This window comes from Alosa sapidissima, chromosome 22 (genome assembly GCF_018492685.1).
Source record: "Alosa sapidissima isolate fAloSap1 chromosome 22, fAloSap1.pri, whole genome shotgun sequence".
NCBI lineage: Eukaryota > Metazoa > Chordata > Actinopteri > Clupeiformes > Clupeidae > Alosa > Alosa sapidissima.
This window is the reverse complement of record NC_055978.1, coordinates 12,677,353-12,699,734: the sequence shown is the minus strand read 5'-3', so window position 1 is coordinate 12,699,734 and position 22,382 is coordinate 12,677,353. Positions and strand designations below refer to the sequence as shown.

Sequence of the window (22,382 nt, the reverse complement as noted above, 5' to 3'; positions counted from 1 at the left end):
TATGGTGTGTTGTGAAGACATCGTGCCAATCATGTGTTGTGATCTCGCCGCTGGAGCAAGATTGGTGTCGTGAAGCCTTGCGCACGCGCAGTTCGACCCAAAGACTGTGCCCGATGAGTGCCCATAAAACGTTGGTATATGGCCGCCGAGTGGAGAGACTTGCCTAAAAGGACTTTGCGTTAGTTGAGAGCACAGATCCACTGATCTCAGACCAGACACCGAAGGGAAGCGACCCTCTGCCGCTCTCCATCCACCCCCAGCCCAGCCCAGCCCCGCCCCGCCCGTTCTGCTTCTCCTTGTCAGAGTTTAGTGTTCGGGATTCCTCGTTCTAATAGGCTACAAGGGATAGAATGCACAACGAAATAAAAAAGTTAAATAACATGTTTTTGGCTACCTGGGCTGAGCTCAATTTACCCCGGGCTGAAGCCCCGGTAAAATCGGCTGGCGACGCCCCTGCTTAAACATATAGGTTAGGTGTCCATTAATTTACGTTATAGGACTACAGCTAATGTGGATGCCAGCCGGAGCCAATGGCTCAATAGCTTTTTCACTTCAGTAAAAGCTTAGTAATCTCTGTATGTCCAGTGACACGGAACCTTGTCTGAGCTAGGAATTTCTGGGAAAGCTATTAGTTGATTTGAGACGAAGGTTGTAGGCGTCTTTGTCTCCACTGTTTTTGCCGGGTGCTCTTTGGTGTCAAGGAAAAGAGTCAAAAGGAATGAAGGAGAGAGAAAACAGTGTCTTGGCCTGGAGACTTTTTTTCTCTCCTTAAATTCTCTTTGATTATCAATCGATTTCTTTCGCCGCAAAGGACGTCCATTCTGTATGTCTTGGCAAGGACAGGTGTGAAAGGCTCATGACCTCATCACATACAGTATGTACCTCAGACAGGGATTAGTACCTGAGCCTTTTCAAGTCTCAATTTACACTTCCTCATGGTTAGATCATTTGCACACACGGCCTCTGGGATATTTCAGCTCATTCTCTCCAAAACTGAGCTTCTGGTATTTCGGCATCCAGCTTGATTCATCTCCAGTGACCCCAGCTAAACGCCATGTCACTTTTTGTGTGTCACAATTGATGTCATAAATATTTCTGAGCATGTTGCCTCAGTCACAAAGTCATGTTGGTTTATCCTATGCAATATTCCTTTAGCAGCCATAATTACATTCAAATCCATTACCTTGGCCTACAGGACACTTGGAACTGCTGGATCTGCACCTTGCCATCTTAATTCCATGATCCATCTCTATGTCTCTTCTCCCCCACTGCAGTCTTCTGATGAGCATCTGCTTAGCCGGCCTTCTATCGACACTAAGTATAAGTAAATATATATACTTTTTTGATCCTGTCAGGGATCTCTGCATTTATCCCAATCCACGAATTAGTGAAACACACTCAGCACACACTAATCCCGGCGCAGTGAGCTGCCTGCAACAACAGCGGCGCTCGGGAGCAGTGAGGGGTTAGGTGCCTTGCTCAAGGGCACTTCAGCCATGCCTATAAGGGTTCGAACCGGCAACCCTCCGGTAACAAGTCCAAAGCGCTAACCAGTAAGCCACGGCTGCCCTAAGAGGTCACAGTCAAGGCGTTTTGTGTCTGTGAGTCCTCGTTGATGATATGATGTGCCCAGCCCAATACTCTTTGTTCCAGTGATAGTTTTGGGATCATCAAAAAGTCTCATCTGTTTACCATGTATTTAACTAGTCAGTTCTCCTTACAGAGTTGTATAATGTTCATTGTCTTTCTTATTATTCTGTTAAATTCTATTCAGTCTATTACTAATATTGTTATCTTTAATGTAGACTATATGACTACTTTAAACTGTTAATTTTATTTGTTAATGTAATGCTTATTGAAGTCATTGTAAGTTGCTTCAAACAAAAGCGTCTGCTAAGAACTAAATACATAAAAATCACTTCCCCATCTTCCACAGGTATTCTTATGAGAGGTGTTTGGCATTGGATATTTATCACAAAGTGTATGACCATCAATCTGTTGCTACAGAAACAATAATTGTCAGATTTGTTTGTTTCACTAACCTTTAACCTCCTCTCTCTCTCCCTCTTTCTCTATCTGCCCCCCTCTTTCTGAGTGTGTGTGTGTGTGTGTGTGTGGGTGGGTGGGTGTGTGTGTGTGTGTGTAGGTTAGAGGGAGTCTGTGAAATATCTTCAGTCAGCAGAAGTGGGTGAGTAAAGGGCCTGTGAAGCATTCCTCTCATGAGTGGAACCATTGTTTAGAGCATCTGCTGTGAAGCTGGCTCTCCTGGTTTCACTCAATTATGCCAATCGCCATGGCTTTTAAAACCATAATTACAGATTACTGACTTCCTGTTGGTCCTCCTCAGGGGAGGAAACCCAGAGGCAGGTCTGGACACCCACCACCCAGTGGAGAAAATGTGTTACTGCGGTCAGCTTATAATGCAGCACCGTGCTCTCAGCAGGTCTTCAAGGACATCTGTATTTCTATGAAGCTTTCTTTTCCCACCACTGTTTGGAAAGTCAATGTAGGCCTGTGTGCTGCAGCATACTAATCTATGTGTGTCGGTATTAGTTATTACTTTTTAAGCATTTTCATGTGTTGTATGATTGTATTGGTTTTCTGTTGTGTGTGGAGTGATGTGTGAAAATGACTATCCCCAGGGAACATTAAAAAAATGTGTCTGTCTATCTTATGTATTCATTTAGATGATGTGGTATAAACATCTGATTGGGAATTAGTTGATAAAGAATAAGTGAGCACTTGTGACAACAGTCCATGGGTCAATTTGATACTTTATTTATAAACCTAAGACCATATATATCAGACAGTATAAATACTCTATAGACTCTACACCCCTCTGTTATTTCAATAATAATAACAAATAAAAAATACAATAATAATAAAAGCCACAAGATTATATTAAACAGGCTGTACAAAAATAAATAATGTTTGGATATTCTGTACAAAAACACCTAATAAAAAAAACAAAAAAACAAACCAAAGGCACAGACCTTCTTAGAAGGTAGGAGAGACTTACTTATGAAGTATTATCAGGAGAGAAGTCCCTCAGTACATCTCCGCACTCATACACACACATACAAATAGTACTACACACTCCTGCTAAGGCACTGGAAAAAAAAAAACTATCTTTGGTCTTTCTCACTCCCCGTAGTTGTCCCTCCCCTCTTTATGCCACCTCCCTCCTGGCAAGACTAGGCTTGGAAATGGGAGGGATGTCATTTTGCACCCTTCCTCCCAGAATCTTCCAATATGATGGGTAGCTTGTGAATGTTAAACAGCAAAGAAAAACATACTTTTTTTTAATTTTCTTAAAATAGCAGCGTATGCAACAGGAACGGAATGGACACTTCAGAGAGCTTGACAATGTAGTATTGAAATTTAAATAGGTGTGAAAAACGTTAAGTTGTGTTGCTTTTAATGTGTACGATGATTGATAGCATCCTTTGACTCTCCCCCTCCTCCTCCTAAGATACCTGCTGTGGAATGTCTTCAGACAAGTCCAGAGAAGATTTGACACACCAGTATAGCCAAATTCCAAACTTCTATGCTCACTTCTTTTAAGGTGTCCTTTTCGGTTGAATTCCTGCATTTCCCTCGGTAACATTCTCTCCTTCCTCAATAACTCCTCTGCGCTAATTTAAAATAAATCTGTCTGTCCAGTCCAGCTCGAACAGAATATATAAACATGACTACACACATACACATGAGAACATGCATGCATACATTAGCACATGCACACATACACACACACACACACACACACACACACACACACACACACACACACACACACACACACACACACACACACACTAACACATGTATGATGTTGGCACAGGAAACAGCACACCTGGGGAAGAGACAGGTCTGCTCCTCAGGCTTTTCCTATTTCCATCACCTCGGTAATGCTATGCCAATCTGTGCCATATGGCATGGAATAAAGGTGGAGGGCAAAAGAGTCTGACCGTGCCAAGTGTTTGTGTGCTGAAGATCTGGCAGTGTCTCTTAGCATTTGTCCATTGCCAGGATTACCAGGATGCCAACAAGACAGCCTCTTTAACCACTGCACTCAAGGCTGGTCTGCAGTCATTGCCAAACAGGGTGGGGGGACTCTACTGAATCCCTTTAAAGCCTGCATTCGTTAGGGAAAACTGGCTCAGGCTATCGGAGCGGCTGTTCGAAATGGCAGGGCCCAGATGCACGGTCCTAGCAGGCGCTCTGGTTGCACAGGTCAAGCAGGGGCCGCGGCCTGTCTTTGGCATTGCAGCTCTCGTTGGGCAGTGTCCGGCCGTCGTGCCCCACACAGCGCAGCATGCGCTTGCGGAAGCCCCTGCCGCACGTCTTGGAGCAGTTGGACCACTCGCCCAGCAGCCAGGAGGGGCAGGGCTGGGTGGAGCAGGAGCGGGTGGCGGCCGGCCGGAGTTCCTCTGGGCAGTCGCGCGACTGGCGCCCGTGGGTGTCCAGACATAGCACCTCACGCTGCTGCGTGCCGCTGCCGCAGGTCTGCGAGCAGGGCCCCCACTCACGCAGGGTCCACTCGGCCCCGCCAACCTCCCGGATGGCGTTGATGGACGGCCGGTTCTGGGAGCCTCCTGAGGAAGGCCCAGCGGAAGCGGGACGCGGGGTGAAGTAGCTGTACTTGACCCGCGGTCTTGGCGACTCACCCACGGACAGCACCTGGATGGTCAGGGGCTCGGGCAGTGGAGCGAAGCTCCGTAGACGCTCCAGGGGGGCGTATGAGCCGCTGTAGCGTAGCAGCAACCCCCGCAGGGAGATGTCTGTCTCGAGCGTCGTCAGTTTGTAGTCACCATTCAGAAGGTAAGTGCCGTCCTGACGCTTGACTGCCAGGTAGCTGTTGTCACTACCACGGCTGCCAGGGCTACGTTGTTTGACATCCACCAGAGTAGCACCAGCAGGGATAGTCACGACATCCTGATAACCAGGCCTGGAAAAGACAAAAAAAAATGTATTAGCATGTTAAGTAACATGTGGAACTACTTTAGCTCTTATACGATGAATGCTATAATCTCATTGAGATACTTCAGAAAGTTCTAAAATGACAGAGTGACTCTCACCTTGCACGATCCAGAGAACCAGACACCTTCTTGCATGTGGACCCATCACCACCACAGACACCGCACTTATCAAAGCGCTTGTTAGAGCCGATGATGCGATCGCAGCCTGCCTTGACACACTGGCCTTGCACGCACACTGATGTCGAGTCTGGGGTGCAGGGAGTGCCATCAGCCACCTGGGGGCGATAGAGAGAAGCTACCGTTATTCTCTGGACCTCATCCAGCTCAAGCGGTTTTAATGATGGTGGTATCAGATTCAAAACAACGAACCAGGTGGTCCAAAGTGAACCTACCTTAGGTTTCAGGATGAAGAAGTAGCCTGTTCCCTTAGCCCGGCACACCAGCTTACAGCGGTCTTTGGGTGACACTCCGGCATATTTCGGCACCCACTCAACTCCCCCACTTGATCCGAATGACACCTGGGAGGAGATATCATTGTGGGCCAGACACTGCTCTTCGCGGAATGACAAACCTAAACAGAGGAAGGGGGCAAAAAAGTTAAGAAGAGTGAGTCTTAGTTTAGCTTAACTGGAGTTCAAGGTTGCTATCATCAACATAATTGTGAATGTGAATGATGGTGAAGGTTCTCTTACCATTGCTATCAGGGCAGGTCTCAGTGTTGCAAGAACGATACTGGATCCTTTTGCCTTCACAGTATTTGCCTCCATTTTTGGGTATGGGGCTGTCGCAGTCGCGGAAGGAATACTGCACGCCACCTCCACAAGTACGCGAACACTCGCCCCACGGGCCCCAAGTACCCCAACCACCATTGACTGGAGTCTGAGAGAGAGAACAAGAGAGAAACAGGATCAGTCAGGATCAGAGATTAGAACACCTGTCAGATGATCCAACAACACAACTTCCCCAACACTACCAGTGAGTCTGTAAGACAACAAAAAGCCCATCATCGATGCTCACCTGGTGTCTGGCTGCTTCACTCGTGCTGAGACACTGGCCGGCCAGGCAGTAGCTGTCACGTCCGCAGGGCGTGCCGTCGGCCCACGGGAAGTTCTTTGTCTGGCACACCAGCAGGCCATTGGCAGTGGTGACCGTGCACCACAGTGCGGCGCATGTGGTGCTCAGGTCGGGACAGTGCTGGGACTCTTCGCCGAACGTCAGGCGGCACTGGCGATCTGCATCGTACAGGGTGCCTGGCAGGGCCTGGGGCAGCTGCTGGGGCTTCTGGGGCTTGTCCAGGAGGCACTGGCCATGGCCATTGTCCAGAAAGGAGGTGATCATCAGGGCACTGCACGGGGACCAGGGCCGCAGCTGGTCCAGGTTGGAGAGGGTGGACGCCATCATGTGAGAGCTCCAGTGGTCACCGTTGACACTGGCACACTGTTTGGCATCATCATGGGGCATGTTGAAAACATGACCTGCAGAGGGGAACATTGACAAAAATGTCAGTTAGATATAGTCAGTATTATATATTAATAGATTCATAAATTGTGTTGGAATGGAGTTTATACATATATACATAGTTAATTGAAACAATTTGAATGGCTTTGTAGGCTACAGTGTGGTTTACTACAGTGTTATGTCTACATTGGTGTCACTTACCAAGTTCGTGTGCCACAGTGAAGGCTGCCTGTAGTCCATCATCCTCAATAATGGAGCAACTTCTATCCGGGTCACACACAGTGCCCACATCTGCCATACCTAGAGTGTCACAGGAGTGGGCGCCACACAAATCCTACAGAGCACCAAGAAGACAGAACACACTTTAACAACACTCTTTCACACATCTCATCATTTCAAGGTTCTGTTCCATATCTTAGAGGTAAGGAAGAATGGCTGATGTTTACCTGTCTGGTGAACAGCACCGCTGTGTCGTAATGCTCAGGGTTGTGGTCACTGGCCGGGTTGTGCTGCCGTTGCCACTGGCAGAAGTTCCTGAGCGTCAGCGCGGCATTGGATGAGACGTCTGGTCCGTGCTGCTCGTCGTACACCACGAGAAGCTTCACCACGGCCAGAGTGATGGAGTTGTGGATGGTGGGGTGGCGATAGAGGCGCGATGCCACCGCCATGATGGTCATGAGGTATGGCTTCAGGCCCGCGCCATGGAACTCCGCCATGGACTGGTCAGCCACCAGCATGATTTCGACATAGCGAGGGGTGGACACGAAGCGCCGGGAACGATGGTGCGCTGTAAAAACACAGAAGGAAGACAAGATGCAGCCTGGTTAGATATCAACTAAGTTCAACATAAAATAGTACATAGAAATATGTATTACATTCTTAATAAATCTAATCTATGAGTGTTTCATCATAGCAATGTATGTCTGAAGAAAGTCCGAGGCTGAGTTTCAGGTTGTTCTACGCTGACAAACGTAACATGACTCAGCCCCACAGTCCGTCCCGCCTCCTCGAAAAAAAACCCAGCATTTTCTGTCTGACCTTCTCTGGTAGGAAATTTGGCGGAAAAGGCTGTCCGCAATCCCCTGGCAAAATATGTCTGACGGAGGCTGTGAGACGCAACGTGCGGTACCAGGAGACGACTCCACACGTCTTTACGAATCCCAGACCTCCCTCCCTTCGATCCCCCCCGCCCCTTACCACTGTTACCTCTCCTCCCCCTGATCCTGCGTATACGGATGGAGAGCTGAACCCTCTCCCCGTTAACCCTCCCCAGACCTGAACCCAAAAATCACTAGCCGAATTACCGAGTTCCTTCTGATAGCCTCAAGGCGCTGGCCTGCAATAGATTGACCTGTAAAACGATCTGGGCAACAGTTTGGAGTCTGAACAAACTTTTCGTATATTTCAAATTGTGATGGGAGGTAAAATAAAATGTGACCGCTGTCGGCGCTTTGCACGGCGCGTACGCCATACTCCGGGATATTACATCTTTAGAAGTTAATTTCATGCGTCAAAAAGCACGTGATAAGGCCATGTCAATGAGTGCATGCCGTGAGGGGAAACGGACAAAAAAGAGAAACTTTCACGAAAAGCAGATCCAGATGTCATTTGGAATAGCCTTTCGTCATACGCTTTACTTTTCCACCATAATTCATCGAACCTCACACATAATAAAAACTTTCTATCCGACATTTGCTTCATGTTATTTAAACGGCATTTACCTTTTGAATCAGAGTTTGAGTCCAGATTCATGGTATGCTTCTCTGGGCTCTCCTTGACCCGTTCCTCCTCCTCGTTAACGCCACATTTAGAGCTGCCCTCCTCGGCCATGAACCCCCTGCTCCGGCGCTGGATAACGTGAAGATCCTCATCTGTGGGCTCGGTGACTCCGCTGCCATTGAGTGGCCGGATGAAGTACTCTTGGCCATTCAGGTAGAAGCCGCCTTGAAGTCCTCCGCACAGATTAAGCGCAGCGGCGGAGTTGGCATCGCCATTGACCGTTCCTGAGAAAAAGCACCGTGCCTCCGCTCCACTGTCAGACTCCGGTTGCGGGGTCGAACCAGGATTACCCACCACATGGAAGACAAACCCGGGCGCCAGGAATGTGTGGTCCGGCTCTAGCTCCAAGACCATCTGCTCGCCAAACACGTCCAAACGATAGATGCGTTTTTCTGACTCCTTCTCTTGCGCCTCGACGTTAAGGGTCCGACTTAGATCCGGGTCGAGCCGAACCGGCACCACCGTACTCTCCTCAAACGCGTTGCGCCCGGCGCTAACGCAAATAGTACACAGCAAAGAGATCGCCAAAGGCGCAAACCCCATCATATTCCTCTTGAATCCCAAAATGGGAAAATAACCTTTTACTGAATGTAAAGTTGCAGCGAAAATCCGTGTAAAGTTTGCAACTATTTGCAAAAATATCTTGTGCAGCGAGTGCCCAAAACTATCTTAAAAATAAGAAGAGGAAAAATACTAAAATTCACCTAAATCCAGTGCAAAACAAAATTTAATATCACTGCTGACTGTGGCTTCAGAATGCAATAAATAAAAATGCAACATAAAACGTAATGAACAGTCACGCTCCGCATTCAAAAGTTACAGATTCCAGACCGAACTATTAGGAGCGTCTCTGTCTCCTTAGAATATTTGTCAGCTGTTAAAGTCTGTCTTTCGGGACAGTGCGGTCCAGCTGTCTTTTTCTCTCTGCTCTCCTTTCCCCTTATAAGAAATTCGGACCCCGGCTTCCTATATATTCCCCCGCCCGGGACCGCCCTTTTCTCGGGCGCCTTTGATCTCACACAGCGAGATCTTGTGCGCAACAAAACGCGGCACTGCTTGGCACTTGGCCATACGAATCAATCACACCGGACTGGGACGCACAGAGCAGCCCCCATCCCACGCCCCCCCCCCCCCCCCCCCCCACCCACAACTCTCTCTTGTACTGGCCAGAGGGTGGGATTATCTCCTGTTCTTTATTCTTCTAATGTTAACTTGTATGTGTCACTTTAGGGCTTCGGAAATTGTTACATTTCTTGCCTCGTCCTCCTTAGATTGTCCCAATTCAATCTATCTCGTGTTTATTATGTTGTGGGGGCACAATATATTTGTTATACAGATGCTAAGAATAGGTCGAAGATACCACCGAGATAATTATAGTATACCAGGTTTGTCAAACCAGGCTGGGCAAGCGGACATCCCATCGTGGCTGTATGCGTTGGTCGGCGGGGATAATAGGGACTGATAGCCTGGATAGAGTAGTCTGTTTCTGAGACTTGTTATTAAGGTGGAACTAGCTCTGTAGCGCCCACTTCCCTGTGCACTGCACAGGGAGGCGCCCCTCTCAAAATCTGATCCCTTACCCCGTGCACCCGGTGCAGCTGAAACATTTCATATGACAGGGCCGTAGTTAGCGAAGACCCTTCACAAACGAACCAATTTGCTCCTCTCCCTGTGGCCAATCCACATTGTTTTTGGAAACATTTCTCATTGTGTGTGTGTGTGTGTTTGTGTGTGTGTGTGTGAGAGAGAGAGAGAGAGAGAGAGGAACATACCGTACAAGAACAACATCACAGATCAATTGGAACAGACTTTTACATAACAAATGGTTGCAAAGCGTGCCAGTACCACTACGTTGAGTGGGATGGTTTCGCTCTTCTGTCAGCCTCTCTCAGTTCTTTCTCATAGTCAGCGATAACTCTTAACACACATAATGAAAATCCTCAAGTGGGGGCAAGGTTCGCTGTTAATTGAAAATGGTGCCTAATGATGCGAAACTGATGCAAATTATGCGCAATTCAGTGACCAAACGACCAATTAATATTACGGTTAACTTTAATAATAGGAATAGCGAGAGAGGTATTCTGAGAAGTCCAGCGCAACAGAGACTCAGAAATCATAGACCACCTTAAATTCAGCAGGTTTTATCCCAAGGATGTGTTGCAAATACATTCGTCCACATGGGTGCAGTCAAGCTCCACCATTTTTGTCGATGCCTTAGCTGTCCCTTCACTGAAGGATAAGGATGACACCAAATATGAATGAGATTTAATAGCCGTTATTGGAGCTAAGATCTTTGCACCTAAATACTCATCCAATGCAGCACGTTGTAATGTTTATCACAATTTCATTCGAGCATATAATAAGTCAATCTGAATAAAGCTAAAGATCCAGAAAATGTATTATAGATATGACCAAAGGGTGGCAGTGCAACACAACTGTTGACTAGAAATTAATTCGTCAGCGGAGGATGTGTGATTCTCGTAATATGAATCATCATGGTAAAGGGCCGAGTCCAGGGTGATACTAAGTGGAAAGATTTGTTATGTCTCTGGGGTTTCTTATTCTGAGCAAGTTTATGGCTTCCTGTGAATTCGGCTATTGACCCTGTCTGGTCGAAAAGAGGGGAAGAGAGTTTTCAGAAATGACACCATGTAATTAGATGTGTGTGAAAGAGGGGATTGTCCTGATGTATCTGCATAAACTCTGTCTCCTCCCCCCCCTCTCTGTCTCTTGTTCCTGTGATGACCGTTACCTCTAGAAGGTACTGGGACAGGACAAAATTATATAGCACCCTCACTGCAAAGGAGGGAAACAATACCATTTTTGCATGCAGTTGTTTAAATGTAGTTTGTTAAATGGCTACCCATTGTAGTTTATATTTAGTTTTCTTGTTTTTGGAAACTGACATTTTATTCTTTCACAGCTATAGTTTTTTTTCTGTCGTCTTCATTAGCTCTGTTTGTGGCAGAGCAGAGGGTGAGTTTCAGGCCAATATTGTATCATCCCTCAGCCCAAGGTATGTTCATGGAAATAACTTGCATGATCTTAGAAATGTGATTCATTTACGTTGAGACTGACTGAGTATGATTAAACAGACTGCTTAATTGCCGAAAAGTTAAACCCTCAGGACATTTTGATCCATTAAAGGTAGGCAGACTCAGGGTTTTGAAATGTGTGATTACAGTTTGTATGGACCGGTAGCATCTTCCAAAAGGGAGAACCATAACGGGGACTGTGTGGAGAGTGTGTCGGACTTCCATTTCCGGGGAGTCCACATGACAGATGGCCTGACCTGGGGCGCAAACACTGCTGTGCAGGTGAAGAAGGCCCAGCAGAGACCCAACTTTCTGCTGGTAGCCTTCTATCGCTGTTCCATAGAGAGCATCCTCACTTACAGCCTATGTGTGTGGTTCAGTTGCACAGAAAAAAGCACTCCAGGGGGTCATTAAGGTTACTTTAAGAAGATCGTCCTCATCCCTCTTTGGAAGAACTATACAGTTCCCATTGCCTTAGGAAAGCACAAAACATTGGATGTGGATGTGTAGATGTGATTGTTGTCTTATGTGTTTCTTCTTATTATTGTTTTTGTTGTTTGTTTTTGTTGTTTGCATTGTATTTGCACTAAGGATGGCACTTCAACTTCGTTGTACACTGTGACAAATAAAGACATTCTATTATATCTATTCTAGAAGCTGGAACAAGAAGAGGTGGTTTGGACGAGAGTAGTAATTGATTATTTTGGGTGCGTTCAGAGTACAGAGAGTGGACTGGAGGGAGATCACAAACAATTATGTCCGAGGCTTTGATGACAACCCTCACTAATTACCTTGTGGTGCGACTGTCTAAGGCCTGCACTGGACAGGTGATGGACGAGGTGATGATGCTCTCTATGATGCACCAACAGGTGTTTGCCCACATAGAACTTCTTCAGTTGAATAAGGAAGTAGTCTTTGTTATGCCTTTTTGATTATGTGAGCGCATGGTGTTTATTTCCCATTTCAAATTGTTACTGATGTACAAGCAACAATTTGAAATGGGAAAACTTAACTGTGTAAGTTTACCACTATTTAATGGCAGTCTACATATTCATATAGAAAGTATTTTAATAATATTACTACCATTGTAATAACTGACATTGGGGCCTGATACCATTTCAATACATGTCACTGAAACACCCGCAGACATCTCACTATTGCAGCGCCCTCTAATGGATCTGTATGGAGCTCACCCCCACCGATGACTTTTCTGTGCTGTATGAGACTACAGTAAAGTGACATTGAAGTGTACATTGATTTACATATATTAATTTAGCAAACACTTTTTTAACTTTCATGTCAATTATATTACAAGGGCCATTGTCCCTGGAGCAACACAGAGATACTGTAAGTGCCTTGCTCAAGGGCACAGCGGTGGAAGCACACTAGCCCAGCTCCTTAGCCTCTACACTACCACTGCCCCATTAATGATACAGTCTCACAGAGATTACAGTGAAGTGACTTCAAAACCAATGCAATTTTACAGGAAGCTAGCATCCTAAAATTCACTTGATGGTATAGCTGTGTATAGGAGACATTCCATGCCAACCACCCAGGCCATACACTATTTCCTTGTTGTGCAGAAAATAATGTAATCATTATTTAACATGAACATTTATCTAACATGAAATTTACCAAATATTCAGCCTTCTGCCATGGGTACTGTTGATGGTAAATCTGTTGCCTGTTAACCAGTTAGCTTGCTTCTTTACATATTGCAGGTTTTATGCCACAATTGGGCTAAGTGGTATGCAGGTGTGCTTGTGCTTGTGCTTGTGCCCCCCCCCCCCCCCCCCCCTCCCTGCACACACACACACTGACCCTTGCACACGCACACACACGAACCCATGCACACACACACAGCTGTGAGCTGTGTAAATGAGAGAAAGAGACGGGTGGGAAGACAAGGTGCATTCAGTGGTATGTTTAATCAAACCAAGTCATAAAGAAAGACCCAGGCATCAGACGCCTCACAGATCCAATTGAGTTCGAAGCACTTGAGTGTAAAAAATGGCTTTCAGATGATTGTTTCCATGTACAATCGAGAGAACGGTAGGTAGGATGGAGGGATGCATAGATGAGGAGAAAGGAAGGATGGATGGGTGGATGAAGGATTGATGGAATAATACTTGTCCTAAACACACCTTGTCAAACAGAAGAATAAATTGTAGACATTTAAATATAGATTTTTTTATATACACATGGTCATACAAATAACTGGGAAAAAAACAAAACAAAAACAAAACAACACTATTTTCTTTAAAAGGAAATAATCTGCTCAGTCATAGTCCTAGTTAAATAGTACTTATCATACAAAATGACCCATAATAATAAATAGATTCAGCATGTTTTTTTTTATCTTTCACATACCAGTTTACAAACAATAAATTATAAATTCAGTGCCGTGTTTGCGGTGGTCTGAGCAGAAGAGAGATAGATAGAAAGAGAGAGAGAGAAAAGTAAGAAGACATTGAATACTTTGAGTTTAGGAAAGCTACACTTCTGTAGTGTGTGTGTGTGTGTGTGTGTGTGTGTGTGTATGTGTGTGTGTGTATGGTCATGTGGGACAGGCATTTGTTCAGTTATATGTCTAAAGGTCTAGGGAGTAGATGAGGTTGTGAATTGCCCTTGTCTTTATGTGACTGCATGGCATTCAAACTGGCTGTACTCAGGCGGACCCCAAGGCTGTGGTCTAGGCGGGGTTTAGACTGCCTATGGGGTCTGTGAATAATTAAGGCTTCGAAATTCAAGGTGAGACTGCACACCCACCACCCACCTTCTACACACACACACACACACACACACACACACACACACACACACACATTACACTACAGGTAATACAGAATGCTATACGGTGCTGGAGTAAGCCGCTGTTCTTTCTCAGTTTACAGTGGTGGTTCACCCCCTCTGACAACTGCCTTAATCTGGATGTCAGATATGTGTATTCTTTATTTTGCATGTACGATAAGAGTTACATGTTATCTCTAGTCCAGACACATACCTTTATTAGGCTACTGTTATTGTGCTTAGGATCTGTGCACTTCTGAAAAGGGCTTTTGATTTCCTGTTTATAGCAAGGTGACAGAACGGGAGCTGGGAATGTATAAGAACAAGGCATCATAATATCCAGTTACTGACTGTGAGCATGTGTGTGTGTGCATATGTGTGTGTGCGTGTGTGTGTGTGTGTGTGTCCTTATGGTATTTGTTTTCTGTGTTTAAATGTCTTTAGCTTAAAATGTCCATTTCAACAAAGAGGAGTTGACTGTGGAGAGGATCAGAGTGAATGAGGAATGACAAAGTAGAGAGAGAGAGAGGAGAGAGAGAGAGAGAGAGGGAGAGAGAGAAAGAGAGAGAGGGAGAGAGAGACTGAGGAGTAATTGGACCTGTTTGACAGGATAGGTTTCCCTCATGCTGTGCTTTGCGAGTTTTTAGGGCACACATTGTCAATTTAAGACAAGCAGACGGACATACATTAGAACCATGGAAACTGTTTTACAAATGGTAGCACCCCCCCTCCTGGGTTCCCATGGCAACACATATGAAACTGCACCAAGTGTCCTTCCGAAGAGTCCAAAAGCAAAAAAAAGTTAACAAAAAGAACACAACACAAAAAACAAAACACATATTAATTCACTCATTCACACAATGCACACACACACACACACACACACACACACACACACACACACACACACACAAACACACACACAAACTGGTGGTGGAACTGTATTGTACACACTGTCAGGCTTCTCATTTCCCAAACACAGTCTCTGAGGAGGAGAAGACACACACACCCACACACATGTACACACACACACACACACACACATGGCCTGACAAGCCCCCAGTGTCCATCCAGGGTAAGCAGCAGTACTCACGTCAGTGCTGCTCCCCTGTGGTTGTAGTTCAGCAGCTCTGGACTGCTTCTGTGTCCCCCATGGTCCCTGACACACACTTGGTCTGTGCTGGGCAGTTCGGCTGACCGACCACACATACACACACACACACACACACACACACACACACACACACACACACACACTGTGCCCAGTCACAGTTCAAACCCCTGGCGTCCAGGGCAGTGGCTCAACCTCAAACACCAGCAGATGTGCTATATGAGAAGAATGGCCAGCGCTTCAAGTTTTGCTCTGAAGACGGACGGAGAGAGAAGAGGAATATTCTGGACTGCGTGAGAGAGAGGGGGCGGGGCATGGCGTTCAGGAAGAGGAAGTGGCTTTGGGGACTTATGATGGGGGGCGGTGGGACAAGAGGAGAGGGGAGGGACAGACCCAGGCAAAAAAGGAGGGGCTTCTTAATGCAGTTACAGGCACGCCTCCGGAAAAATCTCAATAGCGTTTGTTCAAGCTGCGGAAAAGCTCAAATGGAAGGCAGGGGTCAAGCCAAGTGACCTCTGGTAGTCTGTGGCACCGTCCAGGAAGAGGCCGAGGGAGAGTATGTGTGAGTGTGAGAGAGAGAGAGAGAGAGAGAGAGAGAGAGAGCGAGCGCTCCAATGCCCTTTCTTACTCTCCTCTCCTCCCTTTTTGTCTGTCCCCCTAAGGGCCAGGGCTCCTCAGCACTTCCTGATCAGGCAGTGTTTGAAGGCCGAGGGCCGGGCGTTGAGTGGGCAGCCCTTGGCCAGCCGGCCCTGCGAGTCCTTGCACTGGACGGTGCGGCTCTGCCAGCCTGTGTCGCACGTCCGCGAGCAGCTCATCCACGCGCCCGTCACCCACTGCGGCCCGGGCGGAGGCGGGGGAGCCGTTGGCGCCGGCCGCGGAGGAGGGGGTGGCGCCGCCGCCGGAGCCGATACCGCCGTTGGCACTGCCAACTCCGCTCCCGGGGACTCCGCCGCTGCCACCGCCGAAGACGACGGCGTCCCCTCGCCGTTGGACCCCAGCGACGCCGACCACCCCTGCCGTGGCATGAAGAAGCTGTAGCGAATGTCCAGCGGCTTCTTGCTGTCCGTGGCCAGGATCTGGACGGTGACGGCCTCGCGCAGCGCGCCGGGCCCCATGCTGTGCAGCTCCTCGTCGCGCTGGCTCCAGCCGCTGTAGTTGAGCACGCTGCCGTTGAGCGGGATGATGGTCTCGCTGGTGGAGATCATGAACTTGCCGTTGAGCAGGTATTCGCCGCCGCTGGGCCGGCGCAGGGCCAGGTACGCCGTGTAGCGCAGCTGACCCTTGGGCTTGTGCTGGCGCACCTTGATGTGCGTGGAGCCCTCTGGGATCTTCACCACGTCCGTGTAGCCCTTACTGTGGATGGACAAGGCAGAGAGAGAGAGTGAGTGAGGAATGGACTCACAGACAGTGTATATATTTTAAATTAAATATATTTTATAATTATATTATATATTATATATATTATATATTAAACTTAGTTTTATATAGTGCCTTTCAAGATACCCAAAGTCGCTTAAAGGGACACCAGGCAATGTTTTCTTGTTAATTACTCATCTTCGTAAGTCGGTATATGGTTAAATGACTCATTACAGGGCGAATGAAGACGCCCCTACTGCCTGTAGGAAGAATATCCTGCTTGCAAGTTCAGTGTATCGAACTGCCGACTGAAGCAGGATCAGTTTACATCCTGCATCCACAGCACAGAGGCAGGCTAACGGAACGCTAGCGATTGTTGCAAACGTGTGTATAATGGCAGAGCCGGCTGATGGTTGAGTGGTTTATCTGATGGTTTAGTTATTCATTCTTTTCCTGTCTTTTTTTTGTTTGTTTGTTTTTATATCTGTTGTCTTGTATGTTGATTTCTTGTTTGTTATACGTTGTGTGTGGACCCCAGTAAGAGTAGCTGATGTTTTCTGCATCAGCTAATGGGGATCCAAATAAAATCCTAAATCCTAAATAGTGATGACATATATGAATAGTTTTGCATAGATGGGCAAATATCGCCTCTCATGTTTTGTGTTTGTGTGTGTGTGTGTGTGTGTGCGTGTGTGTGTGAGTGTGTGTGAGAGAGAGAGAGAGAGAGAGAGAAAGAGATGGAGGGAGTACCTCTTCCTGGTGAAGTTGCCCACTACTTTGATACAGCTCATGCTGTCTCCTCCACAGATGCCACATTTGTCATACTGTAGTTTGGAGCCGATGATGCCATCACAGCCTGTACGGATACACTTCCCCTTCACACACACTGAGCCGCTGTACGGCCTGCACTCTGTCCCATCGGTCACCTGCATGCACACACACACACACACACACACACACACACACACACACACACACACACACACACACACACACACACACAGTGGAATAGAAAATGACAGTTGTTATTGCCTTCATCTTAATGTATTGCCAGAATTTTACATAAAAAAACGTTTGCACATTTAATTATTCAATCATTTCTACCCATTCTTAACTACTTCCCTGAGCTGAATCTATTCAGTGAATCATGTCACTGCACATAACCCTGCTTTTTTGGCAGGGCACACTGGGTGGGACCAATCAATTAGAGATCTGGAGTGTAATTAACAGAGCAGGCAGTATTGATTACCCTCTGGGAGAACACCACGTAGTAGCCTGTGCCCTTGGCCCGGCATGTCAGCTTGCACACGTCTTTGGGCAGGACGCCGGCGAACTTGGGTACCCACTCCACATGCGTCTTCACACCCTTTGGGTCTGTCTGGGGGCCGTTCCTCACCTCGCACTGTTCCTGACGGAAAGTCTTACCTGCAGATAAAATAATGTGTGTGAGGATAAATAATAATAATAAATGATAATATTTATTGTCCATAAATGTGTCTTGTGTATAGTGATTGTAATTATGGCAGCCGTGGCCTACTGTTTAGGGCTTCGGGCTTGTAACCGAAGGGTTGCCGGTTCGATCCCTGACCCAGTAGGAAAAATGTGGGCAGGCGAAGTGGTTGAGCACTGCTCAACCACTGAGCGCCGCTGTAGCAGGCAGCTCACTGCTCCGGGTTAGTATGTGCTTCACCTCGCTGTGTGTGTTTCACTAATTCATGGATTGGGATAAATGCAGAGACCAAATTTCCCTCACGGGATCAAAAGAGTATATATACTTATACATACTTGTAAGTAAGTAAGTAAGTATACTCTTTTGATCCCGTGAGGGAAATTTGGTCTCTGCATTTATCCCAATCTGTGAATTAGTGAAACACACTCAGCACACAGTGAAGTGAAGCACACACTAATCCCGGCGCAGTGAGCTGCCTGCAACAACAGCGGCACTCGGGGAGCAGTTAGGGGTTAGGTGCCTTGCTCAAGGGCACTTCAGCCGTGCCTACTGGTCGGGGATCGAACCGGCAACCCTCCGGTCCGAAGCGCTAACCAGTAGTGTGTGTGTGTGTGTGTGTGTGTGTGTGTGTGTGTGTGTGTGTGTGTGTGTGTGTGTGTGTGTGTGTGTGTGTGTGTGTGTGTGTGTGTGTGTGTGTGTGTGTGTGTGTGTGTGTGTGTGTGTGTGTGTGTGTGTGTGTGTGTGTGTGTGTGTGTACTTATACATTTAAAATATAGTGCTGAAGTATGCCAATACTTGTATAGTTTGTCTGAATGATTCATGTGTGCAGGCATGCATGAGTGCATGTGTGCGTGTGTATGTGTGCGTTTACACTCATATTAGTACATGTGAGCGTCAGAGACATAAAGTGTCTCTTGGCTTGGTCCACTCACTGTTGTGGGGGCAGGGCACCACGTTGCAGGACCTGTAGATGGCCCTCTTGCCTGTGCAGTAGCGGCCGTTGTTGCGGGGCGGAGGGTTGTTGCACAGGCGCTGGGCGAACTGCACCCCGCCACCACACGAACGGGAACACGAACCCCACGGTCCCCAAGAGCTCCAGCTGCCATGGTTGGAGGCCTGAGGAAGGGATACGGTACAGAGAGAAAGAGAGAGAGAGAAAGAGAGAGAGAGAGAGAGAGAGAGAGAGAGAGAGAGAGAGAGAGAAGAGAGTAGAGAGAGAATAGTAATGCAAAGAGAAATAGGAAACAGCCAGATGGCACACGAGAGAGAGGTTTATAGAAAGGAGAGGGGGGAAAAAGAGGAAATCAGTCCAAATTTATACTTGCATGAAGGGGGGAAAAAACAATCATCACACTCTTGTGACTGGAACATGATCATGCCACCATCTAAACTCAATAAACTGGACAGGGCCCTCCCTTGAGGAAACTCAATGCTCCAGTGAGCAGGCTCAACAGAGGGCCCTTGAGAAGCGCTCCACTGCCCGACTGCCCACTGCGTCTCATGTTCAAAGCCAGTGAGATGCCCACAGCCGAGACTCTCACTGGACACGGAGAGTCACACACAGTAGGGCGCACAGGGGATAGTTTACACTCTCATGGGACACACGTGAAGCTCTCAACATTTCCCAGGGAAATCTGTAACTGCCTGTTGTACAGTTTGTCATGCAATATCTTCTTCACTTAGTGTATGTTTGAGTTCTGTTTATGTGTGTGTTGTGGAAAAGAAAAACACATACAGTAAAAACTTGAGCTGCAACAGTTAATCGATTCAACTACTGAACTATGTCAACAATTCACAATTAACAATTAATAGCCAACTATTTTGGTAATCAATTAGTAATTTTTCAAGGGAAATACTTCAAATTTATCTGATTGCAGCGTGAACTTGAATATTTTCTGCTTTATATAGTTACTCCTCTATGACAGTAAACTACTTTCAGTCAGTAATCACCTTTATCGTGTGGATGAAAGATAAAGATTTGGTAAACACTTTTTATCACAGTTTATTGATCAAACAACTAATTGATTAATAAAGAATGTAATCGAGAAGTTAATCGACTACGAAAATAGTTAGCTGCAGCCCTTGGATGAATGCAATACAGATTCCACTGCAAAACAACATGTATGTGTGTACGCATAAACGTCAGGGTAATTCCAACACGAAAAATAAATAAAAGCAAATAAACAAACTAAATGAGTTTGACTCATGTACTCTGTGGTTATCGCATGTGAAAGGAAACCATGCTGCCGCTGCATAAATGCCACCAAAAATGGGTTTTTGTCCAGCACATAAATAAACGCCATGGTGGCAATCGGATGTTGTGCACAAGCACAACACACATTTTTCAAGCAAATATTTGTGTGTGTGTGTGTGTGTGTGTGTGTGTGTGTGTGTGTGTGTGTGTGTGTGTGTGTGTGCGCGTGCGTGCGTGCGTGTTTCTTTTTACTTGTTTGTGTCTGTGTGTGCCAGGCCATTAAAAGCCTGCACACTGTAACAAGTGAGTGAGTTAGTGCCAACCGACTGAAGTGCACCATACCCACACTCAGTAAGCAGGTGCCAGAAGACGAGAGAGACCAAGAGAGAGAGAGAGAGAGAGAGAGAGAGAGAGAAAGAGATAGAGTGGAAGAGAGAGAGAGAGAGAGAGAGAGGGGAAGAGAGGGGGGAGTGCATGGCATGGCAATCGTTGTGACAAATAGACATGCGTTGACAAACACACACTTTTGCCCCCCCCCCCCCCCCACACACACACACGCATACACCACATACACACACACACAAAGACCGCATTCTCTTTCTTTCCTGGAATAAACGTCTCCTCACACACAACGTAATGACTTGTCAGACGGTGACAGAAATACTCGCTGGCCCATGCAGAAGACCAAGGGCATTGTGGGTAAATTCCATCCGTGCTGCAGGAGGGGTGTGTGTAGGAGACAGAGAGAAAGAGAGAGAGAGAAAGAGAGAGAGAGAGAGAGAGAGCGAGAGAAGGGAAAGAGAGAGAGAGAGAAGGACATAACTAGGGCTGTGGGGCGGGCAGAGCTTTGTTGTGCTGTCCTATGCTTGCTGGTACTCGGGGGGGACGGCCAGGGGCACAGACTGGGTCTGGCCTGCTGTGTGCCTCTGTTATCCAACACATCCCACAGCTCTTCCCACGTTCCTCTCCCTCCCACCCTCCCATCCCTCTCTCCGCTCCCCTCTTTCTCTCTCCTGTGGTGCACTCCCTCTACCCCTCCTTCCTGTGCTCCCTCCATCTTTCCACCTCTCATTGCATGCCACTCTCGCTTGTCCGCTTGTCACCAGCATTTTCCAGAGCAGTGTTGCAGCATATGGAATATGGAATATGAAAAACAATTGTGTGCTTGTTCATGTTTGCGTCCATGTGTTATGGACAAATTCATCCAACACAAATATTCCCATTCCCTCCATTTAACTTTCCATCCATTCACCCATTCCCATCCCTCTCTCTCTCTCTTTCTCTCTGTTTCTCTTTGAGGGCAGCCATGGCCTACTGGTTAGCGCTTCGGCACCTAACCCCTCACTGCTCCCTGAGCACCGCTGTTGTTGCAGGCAGCTCACTGTGCCGGGATTAGTGTGTGCTTCACCTCACTGTGTGTTCCCTGTGTGCTGAGTGTGTTTCACAGATTGGGATAAATGCAGAGATCATATTTCCCCTAACGGGATCAAAAGCGTATATATATACATACTATAATTATACTTCCTCCTCTTCTCTGAGTCTTACCGAGTAATGTCTCTTGCGGGTCTTGTCCACACACTTGCCCTGCAGGCAGATGCGGCCCTTGCCGCATGGGGTGCCTTCCACGGCGGGCAGCTTCTTGGTCAGGCACACCATCTGGCCCTTGCGGATGACGGCGCACCACAGGCGGGCGCACACGTCCATGCCTGGGCACACCGTGTACTCGGGACCGAAGGCCAGTCGGCACTGGCGCACAGCGTCGTAACTCTGGCCCGGCAGCTCCTCGGGGCCCAGGAGGGGCTGTCGCGGGGTGTCCAGCAGACACTCGGCTACGGGGAGGACGAGAAAAGTGAGGGAGCAAGAGAAGAGAGAGGGAGGAAGAGAGGACAAGGAGGATGAGAGGAGAGAAGGATGGATGGAGTGAGAAAGAAAATAAGAAAGAGCATTAGCATACAGTGTATATACACATGCACATATACATAGCATATCCAGCGAGAGGGACAGTAACTAATTCCATTCATTGCTGAAGATAGTAATTATCGCATTATCATAATAAATTAATCTATTCATTCATTTGTTCATTCAACCTTTATTTAATTCTCAAAAACTCACAAACAAAACTTTCAACAACAACAAAGCTTAACAAAGCTTTCTACTTCCTTAAATCCTTCTCTATTCGAGCTCCTATCGCATGTGACGGAGAGATGGGCCAGAGGGGAAGAGGACTTGG

At 47.1% G+C, this 22,382-nt stretch overlaps 2 protein-coding genes across 2 annotated transcripts in view; both read right to left on the bottom strand.

Annotated features, from left to right (window-relative positions):
• Positions 1-2,756: 2,756 nt before the first annotated feature.
• On the bottom strand, positions 2,757-9,148 carry adamts1 (ADAM metallopeptidase with thrombospondin type 1 motif, 1). The gene is made up of 8 exons (XM_042078969.1): positions 8,159-9,148; positions 6,884-7,224; positions 6,639-6,771; positions 5,997-6,454; positions 5,672-5,858; positions 5,372-5,550; positions 5,079-5,254; positions 2,757-4,948 (listed from the first exon to the last, which is right to left on the bottom strand). The coding sequence occupies exons 1-8, from the start codon at positions 8,760-8,762 to the stop codon at positions 4,210-4,212; spliced, it is 2,817 nt and encodes a 938-aa protein (XP_041934903.1). The 5' UTR covers positions 8,763-9,148; the 3' UTR covers positions 2,757-4,209.
• Positions 9,149-13,160: 4,012 nt separating this feature from the next.
• Positions 13,161-22,382, bottom strand: part of LOC121697013 (A disintegrin and metalloproteinase with thrombospondin motifs 5) — a 21,269-nt gene continuing 12,047 nt past the window's right edge. The window contains exons 4-8 of the mRNA XM_042078246.1: positions 21,698-21,981; positions 18,891-19,074; positions 17,758-17,933; positions 17,259-17,434; positions 13,161-16,505 (exon numbers count right to left, since the gene is read on the bottom strand). Of these exons, the coding sequence (XP_041934180.1) occupies positions 15,827-16,505; positions 17,259-17,434; positions 17,758-17,933; positions 18,891-19,074; positions 21,698-21,981 (1,499 nt within the window). The 3' untranslated portion in view covers positions 13,161-15,826. The remainder of the gene's footprint in view (positions 16,506-17,258; positions 17,435-17,757; positions 17,934-18,890; positions 19,075-21,697; positions 21,982-22,382) is intronic.

What these genes read in the sequence shown, in the direction of transcription:
- adamts1 (XM_042078969.1), bottom strand. Translation starts at nt 8,762, where the DNA reads ATGATGGGGTTTGCGCCTTTGGCGATCTCTTTGCTGTGTACTATTTGC. An exon ending in CGGTGCTGTTCACCAGACAG is followed by an intron (nt 6,772 to 6,883) that starts GTAAACATCAGC and finishes GGTGCTCTGTAG; the next exon opens with GATTTGTGTGGCGCCCACTC. An exon ending in GTGAAGCAGCCAGACACCAG is followed by an intron (nt 5,859 to 5,996) that starts GTGAGCATCGAT and finishes TCTCTCTCTCAG; the next exon opens with ACTCCAGTCAATGGTGGTTG.